This window comes from Engystomops pustulosus, unplaced genomic scaffold, assembly GCF_040894005.1.
Source record: "Engystomops pustulosus unplaced genomic scaffold, aEngPut4.maternal MAT_SCAFFOLD_142, whole genome shotgun sequence".
Taxonomy (NCBI): Eukaryota; Metazoa; Chordata; class Amphibia; order Anura; family Leptodactylidae; genus Engystomops; species Engystomops pustulosus.
In genome coordinates, this window is record NW_027285022.1 from 249,146 (window position 1) to 274,624 (window position 25,479).

The 25,479-nt window shown below is 49.3% G+C and overlaps 1 protein-coding gene across 1 annotated transcript in view; it reads right to left on the reverse strand.

Annotated features, from left to right (window-relative positions):
* Positions 1-25,479, reverse strand: part of LOC140108517 (syntaxin-binding protein 5-like) — a 172,691-nt gene that overhangs the window by 130,465 nt on the left and 16,747 nt on the right. The window contains exon 4 of the mRNA XM_072131784.1: positions 2,976-3,110. Coding sequence (XP_071987885.1) covers positions 2,976-3,110 — 135 coding nt within the window. The remainder of the gene's footprint in view (positions 1-2,975; positions 3,111-25,479) is intronic.

Sequence of the window (25,479 nt, forward strand, 5' to 3'; positions counted from 1 at the left end):
CGCATTTTGTGATTGTTTGGAAAAAAAAAATGTTTTTGGGTGTAGGATGTGTTATTTGTGTGGGGTGGTCCGTTATTAGAGGGTGGGGGGGTGTTTATGTTCATTTATGTTAATTTTATGGGTGTGATTTTTTTCAAGTATTGGGTGTGGGTGGGGGATGTTGTGTTATTTCACTTAGATGTACAGTATTTTTCGGACTATAAGGCGCACCATCAATAAATGCCCGCTAAAACGTCTAGGTTCATATATAAGGCGCACCGGACTATAAGGATGGATGACCAGCAGGTGGCAGCCCTGTGCACAGTACAAGGCACTGGACTCCAGGTTATTGGAGCCTACATAGTAGAAGGTTGGGGAGATATTACTGTATATACAGTGCGGGGCTGGACTGGAGTCGGTAGGAAAGGTCACCGCTGATGTATGTCTGCTCGGATGTGCAGTAATTGCAGAGTCGGCAGATTTGTATTCAGTTCTGAAATGTCACAACATAAAATGAGGCTGCGGCGTCTCACGGTAACGGGGTACAGATCAGATGTGGGGGGATCTGAGTCCATTAAAGATTGTACGGAGACACTGAGTGTGGAAATATCACTCACTGATAAATGTACATGACGGAGGAGGACGGATACCCAGGATCACACTGCCAGGATCAGTCAACAGCACCGGGATGTATGCGAGGAGGGGAGTCAGGATCTGACGGCTCAGCACAAGCGCCTGACTGATCCTACCATGTGTCACCAGGATAGTCCTCCAGCAGGATCGGCATGGAGGACCCCAGCACAGACCACCATAATCTCCCACCGATCCAGCACTGGAGTAATACATTACAAGATCTGTCAGGTCAGTATTTATGGGAAGCAGAGATGAGCATAGGGGATAAAGTTATATGACAGCTGTTATGGCCCTCAGAGAAAGCCTGTGAGTCCTGTATCCCCTCCTACTCATAGAGAAAGCCTGTGAGTCCTGTAACCCCCTCCTACTCATAGAGAAAGCCTGTGAGTCCTGTATCCCCTCCTACTCATAGAGGAAGCCTGTGAGTCCTGTATCCCCCTCCTACTCATAGAGAAAGCCTGTGTGTCCTGTATCCCCTCCTACTCATAGAGAAAGCCTGTGAGTCCTGTATCCCCCTCCTACTCATAGAGAAAGCCTGTGAGTCCTGTATCCCCTCCTACTCATAGAGGAAGCCTGTGAGTCCTGTATCCCCCTCCTACTCATAGAGGAAGCCTGTGAGTCCTGTATCCCCCTCCTACTCACAGAGAAAGCCTGTGAGTCCTGTATCACTCTCCTACTCATAGAGAAAGCCTGTGAGTCCTGTATCCCCCTCCTACTCATAGAGAAAGCCTGTGAGTCCTGTATCCCCCTCCTACTCATAGAGAAAGCCTGTGTGTCCTGTATCCCCTCCTACTCATAGAGGAAGCCTGTGAGTCCTGTATCCCCCTCCTACTCATAGAGGAAGCCTGTGAGTCCTGTATCCCCCTCCTACTCACAGAGAAAGCCTGTGAGTCCTGTATCCCTCTCCTACTCATAGAGAAAGCCTGTGAGTCCTGTATCCCCCTCCTACTCATAGAGAAAGCCTGTGTGTCCTGTATCCCCTCCTACTCATAGAGAAAGCCTGTGAGTCCTGTATCCCCCTCCTACTCATAGAGGAAGCCTGTGAGTCCTGTATCCCCCTCCTACTCATAGAGAAAGCCTGTGAGTCCTGTTTCCCCCTCCTACTCATAGAGAAAGCCTGTGAGTCCTGTTTCCCCCTCCTACTCATAGAGAAAGCCTGTGAGTCCTGTATCCCCCTCCTACTCATAGAGAAAGCCTGTGAGTCCTGTATCCCCTCCTACTCATAGAGAAAGCCTGTGAGTCCTGTTTCCCCCTCCTACTCATAGAGAAAGCCTGTGAGTCCTGCTCCCCCCCAGGAAGAAGAAGGTGAACTCCGGGGACCTGAGCGGGGAAGCGACACATGCAGGATATCGGGCGCAGGATCTTAGTGACTCCCCGCACAGCGCATTATACACGGACAATGCACTTACATGCACCAGGAAGAAGAAGGTGAACCCCGTGGACCTGAGCGGGGAAGCGACACATGCAGGATATCGGGCGCAGGATCTTAGTGACTCCCTGCACAGCACATTATACACGGACAATGCACTTACATGTACCAGGAAGAAGGTGAACTCCGGGGACCTGAGCGGGGAAGTGACACATGCAGGATATCGGGCGCGGGATCTTAGTGACTCCCTGCACAGCACATTATACACGGACAATGCACTTACATGCACCAGGAAGAAGAAGGTGAACTCCAGGGACCTGAGCGGGGAAGTGACACATGCAGGATATCGGGGGCAGGATCTTAGTGACTCCCCGCACAGTGCATTATACACGGACAATGCACTTACATGCACCAGGAAGAAGAAGGTGAACTCCGGGGACCTGAGCGGGGAAGTGACACATGCAGGATATCGGGGCAGGATCTTAGTGACTCCCCGCACAGCGCATTATACACGGACAATGCACTTACATGCACCAGGAAGAAGAAGGTGAACTCCTGGGACCTGAGCGGGGAAGTGACACATGCAGGATATCGGGGGCAGGATCTTAGTGACTCCCCGCACAGCGCATTATACACGGACAATGCACTTACATGCACCAGGAAGAAGAAGGTGAACTCCAGGGACCTGAGCGGGGAAGCGACACATGCAGGATATTGAGCGCATTATACACGGACAATGCACTTTCTGTGACCTCCAGCGGATGGGTAAGTGAATGTGCCCCAATGCCTTTCCCTAATGAGTAAATTTCTATTCTGTGGTGAAAGTATTGCACATCTATAAGAGGTGAATCTTTGGTGGGGACATGACCACCCTCCTAATGTGAATAAAGGGCAATGATCAGGGATCACCCCAGAAGCGTCTCTTACACTCATTCTCCGAGCTGATCGCTACACACAAACACATGACAGAGGCCGCTGCGCTCCCGGTACTTACAGTTCTATCGCCTTGTTCCACATGACCACGTATCCAGAAAGAACGAAGGATAAAATATTTACAATGTGCGTGTTTCCTCTCTCTGTCCCAACATAAAGCCACTTACTCTGGAAAGGAAGGTGGCAGCAGGTAATCCTGAAAGAATAAAAGGTCTGTCAGTCACAGGACATCACAAAGTATCATCTACTACACACATCACACGGTATCATCTACTACACACATCACACAGTATCATCTACTACACACATCACACGGTATCATCTACTACACACATCACACGGTATCATCTACTACACACATCACACGGTATCATCTACTACACACATCACAAGGTATCATCTACTACACACATCACACGGTATCATCTACTACACACATCACAAGGTATCATCTACTACACACATCACACGGTATCATCTACTACACACATCACACGGTATCATCTACTACACACATCACACGGTATCATCTACTACACACATCACACGGTATCATCTACTACACACATCACACGGTATCATCTACTACACACATCACACGGTATCATCTACTACACACATCACACGGTAACATCTACTACACACATCACAAGGTATCATCTACTACACACATCACAAGGTATCATCTACTACACACATCACAAGGTATCATCTACTACACACATCACACGGTATCATCTACTACACACATCACACGGTATCATCTACTACACACATCACACGGTATCATCTACTACACACATCACACGGTATCATCTACTACACACATCACACGGTATCATCTACTACACACATCACACGGTATCATCTACTACACACATCACACGGTATCATCTACTACACACATCACACGGTATCATCTACTACACACATCACAAGGTATCATCTACTACACACATCACACGGTATCATCTACTACACACATCACAAGGTATCATCTACTACACACATCACACGGTATCATCTACTACACACATCACAAGGTATCATCTACTACACACATCACACGGTATCATCTACTACACACATCACACGGTATCATCTACTACACACATAACACGGTATCATCTACTACACACATCACACGGTATCATCTACTACACACATCACACGGTATCATCTACTACACACATCACAAGGTATCATCTACTACACACATCACACGGTATCATCTACTACACACATCACAAGGTATCATCTACTACACACATCACACGGTATCATCTACTACACACATCACACGGTATCATCTACTACACACATCACACGGTATCATCTACTACACACATCACACGGTATCATCTACTACACACATCACACGGTATCATCTACTACACACATCACACGGTATCAACTACTACACACATCACACGGTATCATCTACTACACACATCACACGGTATCATCTACTACACACATCTCACAGTCTAACTACGAAGACAAACACGTTGATCAGTCTGGGGGTGCACAATGCTATGATTCTTCCAACGTCAGAACGGTTCAATACTGAGTTATTGTCATTTTCGGTACTGAATGACTTCTCCTTTTCTACAGACTCCTTGTATCTGTCTTCAGGGAATCCTCTGTATAGATGTGTGTGGTCGGGGAATCCTCTGTATAGATGTGTGGGGTCGGGGAATCCTCTGTATAGATGTGTGGGGTCGGGGAATCCTCTGTATAGATGTGCGGGGTCGGGGAATCCTCTGTATAGATGTGTGGGGTCGGGGGAATCCTCTGTATAGATGTGTGAGGTCGGGGAATCCTCTGTATAGATGTGTGAGGTCGGGGAATCCTCTGTATAGATGTGTGAGGTCGGGGAATCCTCTGCATAGATGTGTGTGGTCGGGGAATCCTCTGTATAGATGTGCGGGGTCGGGGGAATCCTCTGTATAGATGTGTGGGGTCGGGGAATCCTCTGTATAGATGTGTGAGGTCGGGGGAATCCTCTGTATAGATGTGTGGGGTCGGGGAATCCTCTGTATAGATGTGTGGGGTCGGGGAATCCTCTGTATAGATGTGTGGGGTCGGGGGAATCCTCTGTATAGATGTGTGGGGTCGGGGGAATCCTCTGTATAGATGTGTGGGGTCGGGGAATCCTCTGTATAGATGTGTGGGGTCGGGGAATCCTCTGTATAGATGTGTGGGGTCGGGGAATCCTCTGTATAGATGTGTGGGGTCGGGGAATCCTCTGTATAGATGTGTGGGGTCGGGGAATCCTCTGTATAGATGTGTGGGGTCGGGGAATCCTCTGTAAAGATGTGTGGGGTCGGGGAATCCTCTGTATAGATGTGTGGGGTCGGGGAATCCTCTGTATAGATGTGTGAGGTCGGGGGAATCCTCTGTATAGATGTGTGGGGTCGGGGAATCCTCTGTATAGATGTGTGGGGTCAGGGAATCCTCTGTATAGATGTGTGAGGTCGGGAATCCTCTGTATAGATGTGTGGGGTCGGGGGAATCCTCTGTATAGATGTGTGGGGTCGGGAATCCTCTGTATAGATGTGTGGGGTCGGGGGAATCCTCTGTATAGATGTGTGAGGTCGGGGGATCCTCTGTATAGATGTGTGGGGTCCGGGGAATCCTCTGTATAGATGTGTGAGGTCGGGGAATCCTCTGTATAGATGTGTGAGGTCGGGGGGAATCCTCTGTATAGATGTGTGAGGTCGGGGGAATCCTCTGTATAGATGTGTGGGGTCGGGGGAATCCTCTGTATAGATGTGTGAGGTCGGGGGAATCCTCTGTATAGATGTGTGGGGTCGGGGAATCCTCTGTATAGATGTGTGGGGTCGGGGAATCCTCTGTATAGATGTGTGGGGTCGGGGGAATCCTCTGTATAGATGTGTGAGGTCGGGGGAATCCTCTGTATAGATGTGTGTGGTCGGGGAATCCTCTGTATAGATGTGTGGGGTCGGGGAATCCTCTGTATAGATGTGTGAGGTCGGGGAATCCTCTGTATAGATGTGTGGGGTCGGGGAATCCTCTGTATAGATGTGTGGGGTCGGGGAATCCTCTGTATAGATGTGTGAGGTCGGGGAATCCTCTGTATAGATGTGTGGGGTGAGGGAATCCTCTGTATAGATGTGTGGGGTGAGGGAATCCTCTGTATAGATGTGTGGGGTCGGGGAATCCTCTGTATAGATGTGTGGGGTCGGGGAATCCTCTGTATAGATGTGCGGGGTCGGGGAATCCTCTGTATAGATGTGTGGGGTGAGGGAATCCTCTGTATAGATGTGTGGGGTCGGGGGAATCCTCTGTATAGATGTGTGAGGTCGGGGGAATCCTCTGTAAAGATGTGTGAGGTCGGGGGAATCCTCTGTATAGATGTGTGAGGTCGGGGGAATCCTCTGTATAGATGTGTGAGGTCGGGGAATCCTCTGTATAGATGTGTGGGGTCGGGGAATCCTCTGTATAGATGTGTGGGGTCGGGGAATCCTCTGTATAGATGTGTGGGGTCGGGGAATCCTCTGTATAGATGTGTGGGGTCGGGGAATCCTCTGTATAGATGTGTGGGGTCGGGGAATCCTCTGTATAGATGTGTGGGGTCGGGGAATCCTCTGTATAGATGTGTGGGGTCGGGGAATCCTCTGTATAGATGTGTGAGGTCGGGGAATCCTCTGTATAGATGTGTGAGGTCGGGGAATCCTCTGTATAGATGTGTGGGGTCGGGGAATCCTCTGTATAGATGTGTGGGGTCGGGGAATCCTCTGTATAGATGTGTGAGGTTGGGGAATCCTCTGTATAGATGTGTGGGGTTGGGGAATCCTCTGTATAGATGTGTGGGGTCAGGGAATCCTCTGTATAGATGTGTGGGGTCAGGGAATCCTCCGTATAGATGTGTGAGGTCGGGGGAATCCTCTGTATAGATGTGTGGGGTCGGGGAATCCTCTGTATAGATGTGTGAGGTCGGGGAATCCTCTGTATAGATGTGTGGGGAATCCTCTGTATAGATGTGTGGGGTCGGGGAATCCTCTGTATAGATGTGTGGGGTCGGGGAATCCTCTGTATAGATGTGTGAGGTCAGGGAATCCTCTGTATAGATGTGTGGGGTCGGGGAATCCTCTGTATAGATGTGTGGGGTCGGGGAATCCTCTGTATAGATGTGTGAGGTTGGGGAATCCTCTGTATAGATGTGTGGGGTGAGGGAATCCTCTGTATAGATGTGTGGGGTGAGGGAATCCTCTGTATAGATGTGTGGGGTCGGGGAATCCTCTGTATAGATGTGTGGGGTCGGGGAATCCTCTGTATAGATGTGCGGGGTCGGGGAATCCTCTGTATAGATGTGTGGGGTGAGGGAATCCTCTGTATAGATGTGTGGGGTCGGGGGAATCCTCTGTATAGATGTGTGAGGTCGGGGGAATCCTCTGTAAAGATGTGTGAGGTCGGGGGAATCCTCTGTATAGATGTGTGAGGTCGGGGGAATCCTCTGTATAGATGTGTGAGGTCGGGGAATCCTCTGTATAGATGTGTGGGGTCGGGGAATCCTCTGTATAGATGTGTGGGGTCGGGGAATCCTCTGTATAGATGTGTGGGGTCGGGGAATCCTCTGTATAGATGTGTGGGGTCGGGGAATCCTCTGTATAGATGTGTGGGGTCGGGGAATCCTCTGTATAGATGTGTGGGGTCGGGGAATCCTCTGTATAGATGTGTGGGGTCGGGGAATCCTCTGTATAGATGTGTGAGGTCAGGGAATCCTCTGTATAGATGTGTGAGGTCGGGGAATCCTCTGTATAGATGTGTGGGGTCGGGGAATCCTCTGTATAGATGTGTGGGGTTGGGGAATCCTCTGTATAGATGTGTGGGGTCAGGGAATCCTCTGTATAGATGTGTGGGGTCAGGGAATCCTCCGTATAGATGTGTGGGGTCGGGGAATCCTCTGTATAGATGTGTGGGGTCGGGGAATCCTCTGTATAGATGTGTGAGGTCAGGGAATCCTCTGTATAGATGTGTGGGGAATCCTCTGTATAGATGTGTGAGGTCGGGGGAATCCTCTGTATAGATGTGTGGGGTCGGGGAATCCTCTGTATAGATGTGTGGGGTCGGGGAATCCTCTGTATAGATGTGTGAGGTCAGGGAATCCTCTGTATAGATGTGTGGGGTCGGGGAATCCTCTGTATAGATGTGTGGGGTCAGGGAATCCTCCGTATAGATGTGTGAGGTCGGGGGAATCCTCTGTATAGATGTGTGGGGTCGGGGAATCCTGTGTATAGATGTGTGAGGTCGGGGAATCCTCTGTATAGATGTGTGGGGTCGGGGAATCCTCTGTATAGATGTGTGGGGTCGGGGGAATCCTCTGTATAGATGTGTGGGAGCGGGGAATCCTCTGTATAGATGTGTGGGGTCGGGGGAATCCTCTGTATAGATGTGTGGGGTCGGGGGAATCCTCTGTATAGATGTGTGGGGCCGGGGGAATCCTCTGTATAGATGTGTGGGGTCGGGGAATCCTCTGTATAGATGTGTGCAGGGTCACAGGTGCAGGGTCACAGGGGCAGGGTCACAGGTGCGGGTCACAGGGGCAGGGTCGCAGGGGCAGGTCACAGGGACGGATCACAGACCTCGTTAGAGCCTGATTTAGTCTGCAGGCCAGAAGCAGTAGGTGAGGCACTACCTGGAGAGCTGAAGGCTGGTCCGTGTTCACACAGCAAAGGTAACTGAGTGCCTCCTGATATTCTGCTGCCCAAGAGCGTGTGCCAGGCAGCCTGGTACCCATATAGTCAGGTGCTGTTATTGTATGCGGCCATGCACTGGGCAGAGGTCGGGGCTCTTAGAACTTCTGCTACCACCTGTGGGTTGGGGGTAACATCCAGCATTGGCTCATGAAGCCCAAGTGCTTTGTAAATCCCCGTGTTAATTATAATTTTGGAAATCCTGTGTTTGTGCCTGTACCAGAGACCCCACCAGCAGCCCCATCCCTGCGCCGTGTGCTGTGGCTCTCTGGTATCAGGCCTGCAGTCTGCGCAGGGAGCCAGTCCCCTGTTTACTTGCTGTCACACAAAGATCTGGGCACACGGCCAGCAAATCAGAGAGGAGAGGAGGTGCGGGGAACGCGGCGATGACCTCATTATGCAGAATGGTGCAGCACACGGAAATAAGAGGGAACCAGCGCCAAAAACAAGAGGGGGTTCACCCCAGACCCCTCAGCAGAGACAGTCTGACCTGCAGCGCTGGAGCTATAGTGATATATACAATCATCCCAGCAGGTGCCACGTGTCACATGGTGATGTCACAGGGGTCACATGATCTCTGACAATGAAGTCACGGGGAGGGCGCAGTGATACCGCAGTCTCATCAGTACCGGGTCCTGCCCTCACACCAGGGAGATAAACCTCAGAGACCCCCTACTATATAGCCAGCCCCTGCCCCCTAGTATGTAGCCAGCGCCAGCCCCTTAGTGCATAGCCAGCCCCTGCCCCTAGTGTATAGCCAGCAGACCCCTAGTATGTAGCCAGCCCATGCCCCCCTAGTATATAGCCAGCAGTCCCCTAGTATGCAGCCAGCCCCTGCCCCCCTAGTGTATAGCCAGCCCCTTCTCCCTAGTATATAGCCAGCAGTCCCCTAGTATGCAGCCAGCCCCTGCCCCCCTAGTGTATAGCCAGCCCCTTCTCCCTAGTATATAGCCAGCAGTCCCCTAGTATGCAGCCAGCCACTGCCCCCCTAGTATATAGCCAGCAGTCCCCTAGTATGCAGCCAGCCCCTGCCCCCCTAGTATATAGCCAGCAGTCCCCTAGTATGCAGCCAGCCCCTGCCCCCCTAGTATATAGCCAGCCCCTTCTCCCTAGTATATAGCCAGCAGTCCCCTAGTATGCAGCCAGCCACTGCCCCCCTAGTATATAGCCAGCAGTCCCCTAGTATGCAGCCAGCCCCTGCCCCCTAGTATATAGCCAGCGCCAGCCCCTTAGTGCATAGCCAGCCCCTGCCCCCTTGTATATAGCCAGCCCATGCCCCTTGTATATAGCCAGCCCCTGCATCCTAGTATATAGCCAGCCCCTGCCCCTCGTATATAGCCAACCCCTGCCCCCTAGTATATAGCCAGCCCCTGCCCCTAGTATATAGCCAGCCCCTGCGTCCTAGTATATAGCCAACCCCTGCCCCTAGTATATAGCCAACCCCTGCCCCCTAGTATATAGCCAGCCCCTGCCCCCTAGTGTATAGCCAGCAGACCCCTAGTATGTAGCCAGCCCATGCCCCCCTAGTATATAGCCATCCCCTGCCCCCCAGTATATAGCCAGCCTATGCCCCCTAGCATATAGCCAGCAGTCCCCTAGTATGCAGCCAGCCCCTTCCCCACTAGTATATAGCCAGCCCCTTCTCCCTAGTATATAGCCAGCAGTCCCCTAGTATGCAGCCAGCCCCTGCCCCCCTAGTATATAGCCAGCCCCTGCCCCCTAGTATATAGCCAGCTCCTACCCCTAGTATATAGCCAGCCCCTGCTCCCTAGTATATAGCCAGCCCCTGCTCCCTAGTATATAGCCAACCCCTGCCCCCTAGTATATAGCCAGCCCCTGCCCCCTAGTATATAGCCAGCCCCTGCCTCCTAGTATATAGCCAACCCCTGCCGCCTAGTTTATAGCCTGCCCCCTAGTATATAGCCAGCAGCCCCCTAGTATGTAGCCAGCCCATTCCCCTAGTATATAGCCAGCCCCTGCCCCCCAGTGTATAGCCAGCTCCTGCCTCCCCCCGTATATAGCCAGCAGCCCCCCAGTATATAGCCAGCCCCTGCCCCCCAGTAAATAGCCAGCCCCTGCCTCCTAGTATATAGCCAACCCCTGCCGCCTAGTATATAGCCTGCCCCCTAGTATATAGCCAGCAGCCCCCTAGTGCATAGCCAGCCCATTCCCCTAGTATATAGCCAGCCCCTGCCCCCTAGTGTATAGCCAGCTCCTGCCCCCCAGTATATAGCCAGCAGCCCCCTAGTATGCAGCCAGCCCCTGCCCCCCTAGTATATAGCCAGCAGTCCCCTAGTATGCAGCCAGCCCCTGCCCCCCTAGTATATAGCCAGCGCCAGCCCCTTAGTGCATAGCCAGCCCCTGCCCCCTTGTATATAGCCAGCCCATGCCCCTTGTATATAGCCAGCCCCTGCATCCTAGTATATAGCCAGCCCCTGCCCCTCGTATATAGCCAACCCCTGACCCCTAGTGTATAGCCAGCCCCTGCCCCCTAGTGTATAGCCAGCAGACCCCTAGTATGTAGCCAGCCCATGCCCCCTTAGTATATAGCCAACGCCTGCCCCCCAGTATATAGCCAGCCCCTGCCCCCTAGCATATAGCCAGCCGTCCCCTAGTATGCAGCCAGCCCCTGCCCCCCTAGTATATAGCCAGCAGTCCCCAAGTATGCAGCCAGCCCCTGCCCCCCTAGTATATAGCCAGCCCCTGCCCCCTAGTATATAGCCAGCTCCTACCCCTAGTATATAGCCAGCCCCTGCCCCCTAGTATATAGCCAACCCCTGCCCCCTAGTATATAGCCAGCCCCTGCCCCTAGTATATAGCCAGCCCCTGCCTCCTAGTATATAGCCAACCCCTGCCGCCTAGTATATAGCCTGCCCCCTAGTATATAGCCAGCAGCCCCCTAGTATGTAGCCAGCACATTCCCCTAGTATATAGCCAGCCCCTGCCCCCTAGTGTATAGCCAGCTCCTGCCCCCCAGTATATAGCCAGCAGGCCCCCAGTATATAGCCAGCCCCTGCCCTCCAGTAAATAGCCAGCCCCTGCCCCCTAGTATAGAGCCAGCCCCCTCGTATATAGCCAGAAGCCCACTAGTATATAGGCAGCCCCTGCCCCTAGTATATAGCCAGCCCCTGCCCCTAGTGTATAGCCAGCCCCTGCCCCCTAGTATATAGCCAGCCCCTGCCCCTTAGTATATAGCCAGCAGCCCCCTAGTATATAGCCAGCCCCTTCCACCTAGTATATAGCCAGCCCAGCAGCCCCTCCCCCAGTATATAGCCAGCAGCTCTTCCCCCACTATTTAGCCTGCCCCCTAGTATATAGCCAGCCCAAGCCATGTAGTATATAGCTGCAGTTATACATTGCAGTATAATATTCTGACAAGTGCTGCTGCCGTTATACATTGCAGTATAATATTCTGACAAGTATGCTGCTGCAGTTATACATTGCAGTATAATATTCTGACAAGTATTCTGCTGCCATTATACATTGCAGTATAATATTCTGACAAGTATGCTGCTGCCGTTATACATTGCAGTATAATATTCTGACACGTATGCTGCAGTTATACATTGCAGTATAATATTCTGACAAGTATGCTGCTGCAGTTATACATTGCAGTATAATATTCTGACAAGTATGCTGCTGCAGTTATACATTGCAGTGTAATATTCTGACAAGTATGCTGCTACAGTTATACATTGCAGTATAATATTCTGACAAGTATACTGCTGCAGTTATACATTGCAGTATAATATTCTGACAAGTGCTGCTGCAGTTATACATTGCCGTATAATATTCTGACAAGTATGCTGCTGCAGTTATACATTGCAGTATAATATTCTGACACGTATGCTGCAGTTATACATTGCAGTATAATATTCTGACAAGTATGCTGCTGCAGTTATACATTGCAGTGTAATATTCTGACAAGTGTGCTGCTGCAGTTATACATTGCAGTATAATATTCTGACAACTATGCTGCTGCAGTTACACATTGCAGTATAATATTCTGACAAGTGTGCTGCTGCAGTTATACATTGCAGTATAATATTCTGACAACTATGCTGCTGCAGTTATACATTGCAGTATAATATTCTGACAAGTATGCTGCTGCAGTTATACATTGCAGTATAATAATCTGACAAGTGCTGCTGCAGTTATACATTGCAGTATAATAATCTGACAAGTGCTGCTGCAGTTACACATTGCAGTATAATATTCTGACAAGTATGCTGCTGCAGTTATACATTGCAGTATGATATTCTGACCAGTATGCTGCTGCAGTTATACATTGCAGTATAATATTCTGACAAGTATGCTGCTGCAGTTATACATTGCAGTATAATATTCTGACAAGTATGCTGCTGCAGTTATACATTGCAGTATAATATTCTGACAAGTATGCTGCTGCAGTTATACATTGCAGTATAATATTCTGATAAGTATTCTGCTGCCGTTATACATTGCAGTATAATATTCTGACAAGTGCAGCTGCAGTTATACATTGCAGTATAATATTCTGACAAGTGCTGCTGCAGTTATACATTGCAGTATAATATTCTGACAAGTATGCTGCTGCAGTTATACATTGCAGTATAATATTCTGACAAGTATGCTGCTGCAGTTATACATTGCGGTATAATATTCTGACAAGTATGCTGCTGCAGTTATACATTGTAGTAAAATATTCTGACAAGTGCTGCTGCAGTTATACATTGCAGTATAATATTCTGACAAGTATGCTGCTGCAGTTATACATTGCAGTATAATATTCTGACAAGTATGTTGCTGCAGTTATACATTGCAGTATAATATTCTGACAAGTGCTGCTGCAGTTATACATTGCGGTATAATATTCTGACAAGTATGTTGCTGCAGTTATACATTGCAGTATAATATTCTGACAAGTGCTGCTGCAGTTATACATTGCAGTATAATATTCTGACAAGTATGCTGCTGCAGTTATACATTGCAGTATAATATTCTGACAAGTATGCTGCTGCAGTTATACATTGCAGTATAATATTCTGACAAGTATGCTGCTGCAGTTATACATTGCAGTATAATATTCTGACAAGTATGCTGCTGCAGTTATACATTGCAGTATAATATTCTGACAAGTGCTGCTGCCGTTATACATTGCAGTATAATATTCTGACAAGTATGCTGCTGCAGTTATACATTGCAGTATAATATTCTGACAAGTATTCTGCTGCCATTATACATTGCAGTATAATATTCTGACAAGTATGCTGCTGCCGTTATACATTGCAGTATAATATTCTGACACGTATGCTGCAGTTATACATTGCAGTATAATATTCTGACAAGTATGCTGCTGCAGTTATACATTGCAGTATAATATTCTGACAAGTATGCTGCTGCAGTTATACATTGCAGTGTAATATTCTGACAAGTATGCTGCTGCAGTTATACATTGCAGTATAATATTCTGACAAGTGCTGCTGCAGTTATACATTGCAGTATAATATTCTGACAAGTATGCTGCTACAGTTATACATTGCAGTATAATATTCTGACAAGTATACTGCTGCAGTTATACATTGCAGTATAATATTCTGACAAGTGCTGCTGCAGTTATACATTGCCGTATAATATTCTGACAAGTATGCTGCTGCAGTTATACATTGCAGTATAATATTCTGACACGTATGCTGCAGTTATACATTGCAGTATAATATTCTGACAAGTATGCTGCTGCAGTTATACATTGCAGTGTAATATTCTGACAAGTATGCTGCTGCAGTTATACATTGCAGTATAATATTCTGACAACTATGCTGCTGCAGTTACACATTGCAGTATAATATTCTGACAAGTGTGCTGCTGCAGTTATACATTGCAGTATAATATTCTGACAACTATGCTGCTGCAGTTATACATTGCAGTATAATATTCTGACAAGTATGCTGCTGCAGTTATACATTGCAGTATAATAATCTGACAAGTGCTGCTGCAGTTATACATTGCAGTATAATAATCTGACAAGTGCTGCTGCAGTTATACATTGCAGTATAATATTCTGACAAGTATGCTGCTGCAGTTATACATTGCAGTATGATATTCTGACCAGTATGCTGCTGCAGTTATACATTGCAGTATAATATTCTGACAAGTATGCTGCTGCAGTTATACATTGCAGTATAATATTCTGACAAGTATGCTGCTGCAGTTATACATTGCAGTATAATATTCTGACAAGTATGCTGCTGCAGTTATACATTGCAGTATAATATTCTGATAAGTATTCTGCTGCCATTATACATTGCAGTATGATATTCTGACAAGTGCAGCTGCAGTTATACATTGCAGTATAATATTCTGACAAGTGCTGCTGCAGTTATACATTGTAGTATAATATTCTGACAAGTGCAGCTGCAGTTATACATTGCAGTATAATATTCTGACAAGTGCTGCTGCAGTTATACATTGCAGTATAATATTCTGACAAGTATGCTGCTGCAGTTATACATTGCAGTATAATATTCTGACAAGTATGCTGCTGCAGTTATACATTGCGGTATAATATTCTGACAAGTATGCTGCTGCAGTTATACATTGCAGTATAATATTCTGACAAGTGCTGCTGCAGTTATACATTGCAGTATAATATTCTGACAAGTATGCTGCTGCAGTTATACATTGCAGTATAATATTCTGACAAGTATGCTGCTGCAGTTATACATTGCAGTATAATATTCTGACAAGTATGCTGCTGCAGTTATACATTGTAGTATAATATTCTGACAAGTATGCTGCTGCAGTTATACATTGCGGTATAATATTCTGACAAGTATGCTGCTGCAGTTATACATTGCAGTATAATATTCTGACAAGTATGCTGCTGCAGTTATACATTGCAGTATAATATTCTGATAAGTATTCTGCTGCCGTTATACATTGCAGTATAATATTCTGACAAGTGCTGCTGCAGTTATACATTGCAGTATAATATTCTGACAAGTATACTGCTGCAGTTATACATTGCAGTATAATATTCTGATAAGTATTCTGCTGCCGTTATACATTGCAGTATAATATTCTGACAAGTGCTGCTGCAGTTATACATTGCAGTATAATATTCTGACAAGTATACTGCTGCAGTTATACATTGCAGTATAATATTCTGACAAGTGCTGCTGCAGTTATACATTGCGGTATAATATTCTGACCAGTATGCTGCTGCAGTTATACATTGCAGTATAATATTCTGACAAGTATGCTGCTGCAGTTATACATTGCAGTATAATATTCTGACAAGTGCTCCTGCAGTTATACATTGCAGTATAATATTCTGACAAGTGCTGCTGCAGTTGTACATTGCAGTATAATATTCTGACAAGTATGCTGCTGCAGTTATACATTGCAGTATAATATTCTGACAAGTATGCTGCTGCAGTTATACATTGCAGTATAATATTCTGACAAGTATGCTGCTGCAGTTATACATTGCAGTATAATATTCTGACAAGTATGCTGCTGCAGTTATACATTGCAGTATAATATTCTGACAAGTATGCTGCTGCAGTTATACACAGCATGGCTTCCTTCATTGATAGTGTCTGATCGTGGGGTCGAGCCCCTGGACCCCCAGCTACGAGCACCATCTCCTTAAACTACCCTATAGGATCCAGATTGCTGTCTTACTACTCCATTTTTTAGATCCAGGAGATGACACTCCAGGTTATGTGGCAGCTTCTCAGTAATTAGGTTTCAGTCTAAATGCAGGATCAGCCCCAGGAGACGGCAGCGGAGCTGGCAGGACGGGCACAGGATGAAGCGCTGCCATCTCTGCCCCCTGGGCACCTCAAGCTTCCACTCACTGCTCTGGTGTTATAGACAGGGCAGGTCCTTACCGGGCCCGGACAACTGGCGCTGTGACACCGGCTGCCTCTGATAATGAGGTGCTCGCGCCTCTCGCTATACATGACATGAGCCGTGTGATCCTGGGGGAGGCGCTGGTCACAGCTGTATAATTACAGGGCGAGATACGAGAACATTCATGGAGTGCACATCACCTCTGCTCCTCCACTCCTGAAGAGTCTGAGCGACGCTCCTCACATCACACAATCAGGGTTCAAGGATTTACTGCGAGTGTCTGGCGCAATGTATCAGGATAAATGAGATAGGAAAGAGCAGAGCCCTCCATCAGTCACAATAACATCAGAGGAAAATATCTAAAAAATGTATTTTGTGTCTAGTAATTACTGTGGAATACAGGATGTAACTCAGGATCAGTACAGGATAAGTAATGTCATGTATGTACACAGTGACTGCACCAGCAGCAGAATAGTGAGTGCAGCTCTGGGGTATAATACAGGATGTAACTCAGGATCAGTACAGGATAAGTAATGTCATGTATGTACACAGTGACTGCACCAGCAGCAAAATAGTGAGTGCAGCTCTGGGGTATAATACAGGATGTAACTCAGGATCAGTACAGGATAAGTAATGTCATGTATGTACACAGTGACTGCACCTGCAGCAGCAGAATAGTGAGTGCAGCTCTGGAGTATAATACAGGATGTAACTCAGGATCAGTACAGGATAAGTAATGTCATGTATGTACACAGTGACTGCACCAGCAGCAGAATAGTGAGTGCAGCTCTGGAGTATAATACAGGATGTAACTCAGGATCAGTACAGGATAAGTAATGTCATGTATGTACACAGTGACTGCACCAGCAGCAGAATAGTGAGTGCAGCTCTGGAGTATAATACAGGATGTAACTCAGGATCAGTACAGGATAAGTAATGTCATGTATGTACACAGTGACTGCACCAGCAGCAGAATAGTGAGTGCAGCTCTGGAGTATAATACAGGATGTAACTCAGGATCAGTACAGGATAAGTAATGTCATGTATGTACACAGTGACTGCACCAGCAGCAGAATAGTGAGTGCAGCTCTGGGGTATAATACAGGATGTAACTCAGGATCAGTACAGGATAAGTAATGTCATGTATGTACACAGTGACTGCACCAGCAGCAGAATAGTGAGTGCAGCTCTGGAGTATAATACAGGATGTAACTCAGGATCAGTACAGGATAAGTAATGTCATGTATGTACACAGTGACTGCACCAGCAGCAGAATAGTGAGTGCAGCTCTGGAGTATAATACAGGATGTAACTCAGGATCAGTACAGGATAAGTAATGTCATGTATGTACACAGTGACTGCACCAGCAGCAGAATAGTGAGTGCAGCTCTGGAGTATAATACAGGATGTAACTCAGGATCAGTACAGGATAAGTAATGTCATGTATGTACACAGTGACTGCACCAGCAGCAGAATAGTGAGTGCAGCTCTGGAGTATAATACAGGATGTAACTCAGGATCAGTACAGGATAAGTAATGTCATGTATGTACACAGCGACTGCACCAGCAGCAGAATAGTGAGTGCAGCTCTGGGGTATAATACAGGATCAGTACAGGATAAGTAATGTCATGTATGTACAGTGACTGCACCAGCAGCAGAATAGTGAGTGCAGCTCTGGGGTATAATACAGGATGTAACTCAGGATCAGTACAGGATAAGTAATGTCATGTATGTACAGTGACTGCACCAGCAGCAGATAGTGAGTGCAGCTCTGGGGTATAATACAGGATGTAACTCAGGATCAGTACAGGATAAGTAATGTCATGTATGTACACAGTGACTGCACCAGCAGCAGAATAGTGAGTGCAGCTCTGGGGTATAATACAGGATGTAACTCAGGATCAGTACAGGATAAGTAATGTCATGTATGTACACAGTGACTGCACCAGCAGCAGAATAGTGAGTGCAGCTCTGGAGTATAATACAGGATGTAACTCAGGATCAGTACAGGATAAGTAATGTCATGTATGTACACAGTGACTGCACCTGCAGCAGCAGAATAGTGAGTGCAGCTCTGGAGTATAATACAGGATGTAACTCAGGATCAGTACAGGATAAGTAATGTCATGTATGTACACAGTGACTGCACCAGCAGCAGAATAGTGAGTGCAGCTCTGGAGTATAATACAGGATGTAACTCAGGATCAGTACAGGATAAGTAATGTCATGTATGTACACAGTGACTGCACCAGCAGCAGAATAGTGAGTGCAGCTCTGGAGTATAATACAGGATGTAACTCAGGATCAGTACAGGATAAGTAATGTCATGTATGTACACAGTGATTGCACCAGCAGCAGAATAGTGAGTGCAGCTCTGGAGTATAATACAGGATGTAACTCAGGATCAGTACAGGATAAGTAATGTCATGTATGTACACAGTGACTGCACCAGCAGCAGAATAGTGAGTGCAGCTCTGGAGTATAATACAGGATGTAACTCAGGATCAGTACAGGATAAGTAATGTCATGTATGTACACAGTGACTGCACCAGCAGCAGAATAGTGAGTGCAGCTCTGGGGTATAATACAGGATGTAACTCAGGATCAGTACAGGATAAGTAATGTCATGTATGTACACAGTGACTGCACCAGCAGCAGAATAGTGAGTGCAGCTCTGGAGTATAATACAGGATGTAACTCAGGATCAGTACAGGATAAGTAATGTCATGTATGTACACAGCGACTGCACCAGCAGCAGAATAGTGAGTGCAGCTCTGGGGTATAATACAGGATCAGTACAGGATAAGTAATGTCATGTATGTACAGTGACTGCACCAGCAGCAGAATAGTGAGTGCAGCTCTGGGGTATAATACAGGATGTAACTCAGGATCAGTACAGGATAAGTAATGTCATGTGTGTACACAGTGACTGCACCAGCAGCAGAATAGTGAGTGCAGCTCTGGGGTATAATACAGGATGTAACTCAGGATCAGTACAGGATAAGTAATGTCATGTATGTACACAGTGACTGCACCAGCAGCAGAATAGTGAGTGCAGCTCTGGAGTATAATACAGGATGTAACTCAGGATCAGTACAGGATAAGTAATGTCATGTATGTACACAGTGACTGCACCAGCAGCAGAATAGTGAGTGCAGCTCTGGGGTATAATACAGGATGTAACTCAGGATCAGTACAGGATAAGTAATGTCATGTATGTACACAGTGACTGCACCAGCAGCAGAATAGTGAGTGCAGCTCTGGAGTATAATACAGGATGTAACTCAGGATCAGTACAGGATAAGTAATGTCATGTATGTACACAGTGACTGCACCAGCAGCAGATAGTGAGTGCAGCTCTGGTGTGCCTCGTTACCTCGTTAGCTGTCTGTTGCTGTGAGAGGCTGTGTGCTGCTGCTGCTCCTGAGCTCCAGGGAAAACCACCTCCACCTGGGGCCTGCTCTCTCCTCTCCCAGGGAGGGAGTGGGTTTTCAGGCATGAGCCAGGGCAGCAAGTCCCAGGCTCCTGCTTCCCGGTCTAGGCCGGCGGGAGGCAGGGGTAGCCAGGAACCGGCCAGCGCTGCGGAAGCCTTGGGGGTAAGAAGATCTGCAAGGAACAGCAGCAATGCTGCTCCAAGTACCCCCAGGCCAGCTAAGGCTTCAGAAAGCGCCAAAACCCCAGGAAAGCTGGACACCTCAGGAAAGCTGGGTACCAAGGAAAAGCTGGATACTGCGGGAAAGCTGAGTGCTCAGGGAGGTGAGGCTGACCTCAGTGAAGAGGGCTGGGGAATGCTGAGGACCCGGGAGTCTATTTCCACCTATGCCTCCCGGGCTCTGGGCCACCTCTCTGAGTACGAAGAAGCCAGCAAGACGGTGAGGAGACTGCGGGAGGAGCTCAGGTGCGCCCATGCCAGTGCAAGCTCTGCCCCAAAGAGGAAGAAGGAGCAGATTATGGCAGAGATTTCCAGGCTCCAGACTGACATCCAGGCCTTGGAGGAGAGGAAGGCTTATCTGCTGGAGAGGAGCGGTCCGTTTAAAGAAAAAATCCTTAATGATGAGCGGTTCCGGGAGATGGAGGAGGAGAAGCAGAGGCGGCTGATGGGGCTTCAGCCTGAGAGTCAGACGGAGGAGGAAAGCCCGGTGCCGTACAGTGGGCCCCCTGCAGGACAAGCGGCTATGTCATCTGGCTGCGGTTCTGCCGGCCCGGGTGAGGATAGTGACAGCCACCAGGGAGGGGCGCTGATGGAGGAGATCCGACGGCTCGAGTCCCCTGTGCACCTCCAGGACTTTACTTTTGGAGACGATCTGCCGGAGGATGCATCGGGGGGCAGCAAACCACGAAAGAAGAAGACCAAATCCGTGGAAGTGGTGAGTCTAGTCTACAGCCCCCTCCCCGTAAAACCCGAGTCGGCCGCAGGGTCAGCTCACTGTGCGAGCCCCGTTACCCAGCCCAGCGCGGGTCCTGCAGTGGACTCGGTGCCAGGGAGCGGGGAGATTACAGGTGTGACATCTGATGTGGCGATGGGCTCCGTCTCTGTTTGTGGTAACAGTGGGGGAGCAGGGGAGGCATCGGCCGCAAGGCCGGACAGTAAGGGCGGCTCGGCAGTGGCGATACCATCCAAATCCAGTGCTGTGGTGCGTCCCCTGGTGGGAGGGGGGGATAGCCCGGCACTGGTGGCAGCTTCCGGTGCCTCGGCGCCTCTTCATGCTGTTGCCGCTGATCACTTGGTTATGGGGCGGCGGCAGCGTGGAGGGGTCGCTGAGGCTGAGGGCTCCGAACCTCCCAAACCTAAACCTAAAGTCCTGTTTTGCGTCTGTGTTGGAGATAATCTGCAGAGGAGTGCTGAGGAAGGTGGGGATCAGCGGCGCCTCACACCGGCCAAAGATCAGCGGCGACTCTTACCTTCCCCTAAGAAAAGTAAAATAACATCTGCTACCGATGATGCGGAGGGCACAAGTGTGACACAAGTTGGGGTCCCCTCTGGGCGATGCGCTGTGGGGGGACCCCCGTCCCTTGTGCCTGAAGATGCGGAGGTGGTCATGTCCCCTAATGTTGTTGCTGGTCCAGCCAGTGTGAGTGGAGTCAGTAATGTTGTGGTGGATAATGTGAATGGTGTGAATGGTGGAGAATCTTTTCCAGCTTTGGGGGTGAGTGATGGAGTGACTGGTGGTGTGAGTGCCGCGGCTGAGTGTAACATGGAGGTGGGTAGTGTTAATGTGGTGGGTGCAGGGGTTGGTCCGGTTGCTCCCCCAGTGGCGGCCCCTATAAGAGCTATGCCAGTGTCGCTGCTGGGGGAAGTAGGGTTCCATCATCCTCGTCTCTGGGCTCTGGGGACGGCTTTTTGCAGCGGCGCCTCCTGCAGGCCTTACAGAAGGGAGAAAGGACGATCAATGTAGCGGGGCAGGAGGTTGATTTGTCGTTTTGGATAGAGAGGCACAGCCTGTCTGCCTTCCGAGAGCAGAGAGACAGGGAGACATCATGGTCGCTCCCGACAACCGGGCCGGGTGCTAACCGTAGGAATGTGGTCCGTCTTCGGTGGCGTGGCAGTGATGTGTGTCCCCCTCGGGCACGGGTAGTTGAGCTGCTGCTGAAGATGGACTTCAAGGCGGCTGACATCTTTGCCTTGATCCATCCCTATGGTACATCTGAGTTTGATGTCAGCTTTGTTCGGCCGGAGGGGCTTGAGCTCTTCTGGTCCAACTATGAGCTGAGATACAACGAGCCCGAGTGGCGGGACTTTGCTGTGCAAGCAGTGTCCCGCCAGAGCGAACTCAAGAAAGTGACCGTTCTTACCCGTAACGAATCACTATCTTGCTTTGACATCATGACCTGGATAAATCGTTATGGAGAGGTACTGGGAGTACCAGAGAAAAATCGTGACGAGTATGGTATCTGGTCAGGGGCCTGGACCTTCATGGTGAAGTTGAGGCGTTCAGGTAACTCAGTCGCCCACATCCCTTCATCAGCCTTCCTGGGGAGGGATCGGATCCTGATCTTCTACCGGGGGCAGCCTAAGCTGTGTCACAGGTGCGGTGACCCCACACATTTCAGCGCAAACTGCACCGTGCAGAAGTGCGCTTTGTGTGGGGGTGTCGGCCATCTCGCTGCATCCTGTACAGGGCAGATTAGGTGTAACCTGTGTGGTGATCTCGGTCACCCGTACAGTCGTTGTCCTCTTTCCTTTGCTAATGCGGGCTCAACCTCAGCGGATGAAAGCCATGAGGCTGAATCTGCTGGGGAGGGGACTAGCAGAGGCAGAGGAATGGAGGGGCCAGGGAAGAAAGACAGGAAAAAGACGCCTGCCCAGCTAAGGCGTCTAGAGAAGCGTCAACAGGAGAGAGAGCGGGGGGAGTCTCGGGCTGCTGGGACAACCTCTGGCGCTATCCTGGAGACCTCACCTGTCGCTGAGGCCCCAGGGGATGATGTACTGGATGAGGAGGTCAGGAGGATCGAGAAAGAGGAAGGTGCCACGTCCTCAGACTCCTCCCATTATGAGAGTATGGACGAGGATAATAGGGCGTGGCTAGAGGAAAAGCGTAAGGAAGGTGCAACCGACCCCCCGCTGGTCGAACTTTCAAATCGATTCCTGGCCCTGGATGGAGCCTCTCCTGCCGATGGAGGGGCTGAGGGTGAAGGGCCAGAGGTGGCGGAGCCTGCGGGGGGTGCCGAGTCTCCCCCTGGGGAGTCAGGGTCCTCAGGAGGGGAGACTGGCCCAGAGTCTGGAGACGAGGATGAGGGGGCAGGTCCTGGATCTGCCCCTGAAGCATCAGAGGTGCGGGAGATGGACACCACAATATGTCTAAAAAGGGGGTGTTCGTTTCCCGAGGGTGGTGGTAAGATGGGTAAAAAGAAAGCCGTCTAACTCAATCACTCATGATGGCGGCACCCACTCCGTTGACTCTGGCGTCCATTAATGTCGCCAGCATTAAGTCTGATGCGGCTAGATTTGCGGCCTTTGATTTTCTCGGCCGTGTTGAAGCCGACATTTTATTTTTGCAGGAGACCAGGCTGCCAGATTTGGCGGCCGTGTTTAAAGCTAAGAGGGAATGGAGACACGGGCCTTCCTATTGGTCTCTTGCGGCCGAGCCGTATAGCGGAGTGGCGGTCCTTTTTACCGCACCGGTAGAATGCCGACGAGTTATTGAGTTGGAAATGGGGAGGTGCCTGATCCTGGATGTCCTCATGAAGGGACAAGAACTTCGCCTAATTAACATCTATGGTCCCCAGTCCAAGTGGGACAGGAAGTGTCTCTTTATGAGGATCAAGCCCTACCTTTTTACAAGTCGGCAGGTGGTCTTTGGAGGGGACTTCAATGCTGTCACGAGGTCCCAGGATAGGGGAGGTTCCAGAGACAAGCTGACTTATGATAGCGTCGCTCTTAATAGCATAGCTAGTGAGGCTCGCCTGGTGGATGTCCACATCCGGCACACCCCAGGCCACGCGGGGTTCACCTATTATAGGGGTAGCTGTAGGTCTAGAATAGACAGGTTTTATTTAAAGGAGGAAGCCATTTCTTCAGCAGTGTCCGTTGTTGAGGTGGAATTCTCCGACCACTGTTTAATTTTGTTTTCTCTGAATGTTACAGAGACCCCCCGGATGGGAAGAGGCTACTGGAAGCTCAATTCGTCTCTCCTGGAAGAAGCAGAGATCAGACAATCCTTTGAGGACTTTCTTCAGAGCCAGGTACCTTTGCTGGGCCTTTGTAGCAGTAAGTCAGAGTGGTGGGAGATGCTCAAGAAAAGGGTGGCGAGATTCTTCCGCCAGCTCTCGAGCCTCAGGAGCCTGGACAGGTACCGCCTGTATCAGGGCCTGAGGAGGAAACTCGAGCATCTCGTCTCGACTGGAGGTAGTCGTGAGGACATCTCCAGAGTGAAATCCTTGCTGAAGAGGTGTCAGTACGATAGACACGCATCTTTGGTTTTTGAGAGGGATTACGGGAAATACCGCTCGCCCGACCCTTACAGAAACTGCAAGATGTCAGTGAATGGTAAAGTTGTCACGGGACTGGTTGACAGTACGGGATCCCTGAAAAGGTCCAGATCAGGGATTCTGGAGGTCGTCAGATCCTTCTACTCACACCTCTTGGGCAGGAAGGATCTAGATCGGGATGTGATGTCGGCTTTCCTGGCAGAAACTGTCCCTGAGCCAGGAGTAGACCCCTCTCTTGATGTTTTGACAGAGATGATCAGGGAAGAGGAAGTCAGCCGGGCGATTGAAGGGCTCGCCCTCAAGAAATCGCCGGGTCCGGATGGCTTAACATCCGAGTTTTATAAGACCTTTAAGGACGGCTTGGTTCCCCTCTTGACTGAGGTATTCAATGAGTGTCTTTCCTCGGGCGCTCTGCCGAAGTCAATGAGGAGGTCTGCCCTGATCATCCTGTCAAAGGGTAAGGACCGATCTCGTATTGAGAACTGGCGTCCCATAGCGCTTCTCAATGCGGACAGAAAGGTTTTGGCAAAGGTGCTGTTTAATCGGCTGGTGCAGTTTGCACCCCGGCTCCTTTCGGGGACCCAGCACTGCTCTGCAAAGCGTTTGATCGGGTTAACCACGAGTACCTCTGGTCTGTCCTTCTGAGGTATGGCCTGCCGGGGGAGTTTGTCAATTGGCTTAAGGTTTTGTATGCAGGGGCAGAGAGTTTCCCGCTTGTGAACGGTTGGATTGGCCGCTCTTTTGAGGTTGGGTCTGGTGTTCGCCAGGGTTGTCCTCTGAGCCCACTTTTATACGTGTTCGCGATTGACCCATTCCTTAGGAGGGTTGATCGTGGGCCGTTAGTGGGAGTCGGGATGGACCGGGCAGCACTGGAAGCCACTCTAAGGGTGGTAGCGTACGCCGATGACGTCACTGTTTTTGTGTCCTCGAGAGGGGAGGCGCAATGGGTGATGTCAGAGGTTGACCGCTACTCAGAGGCTTCTGGGTCCAAGATCAACCGGGATAAGTGTGAGAGTCTCTGGCTGGGAGAGGGGGATCCAGGCTTTGATCTCCCGGACACTCTTCCAGGGCCCCAAGAC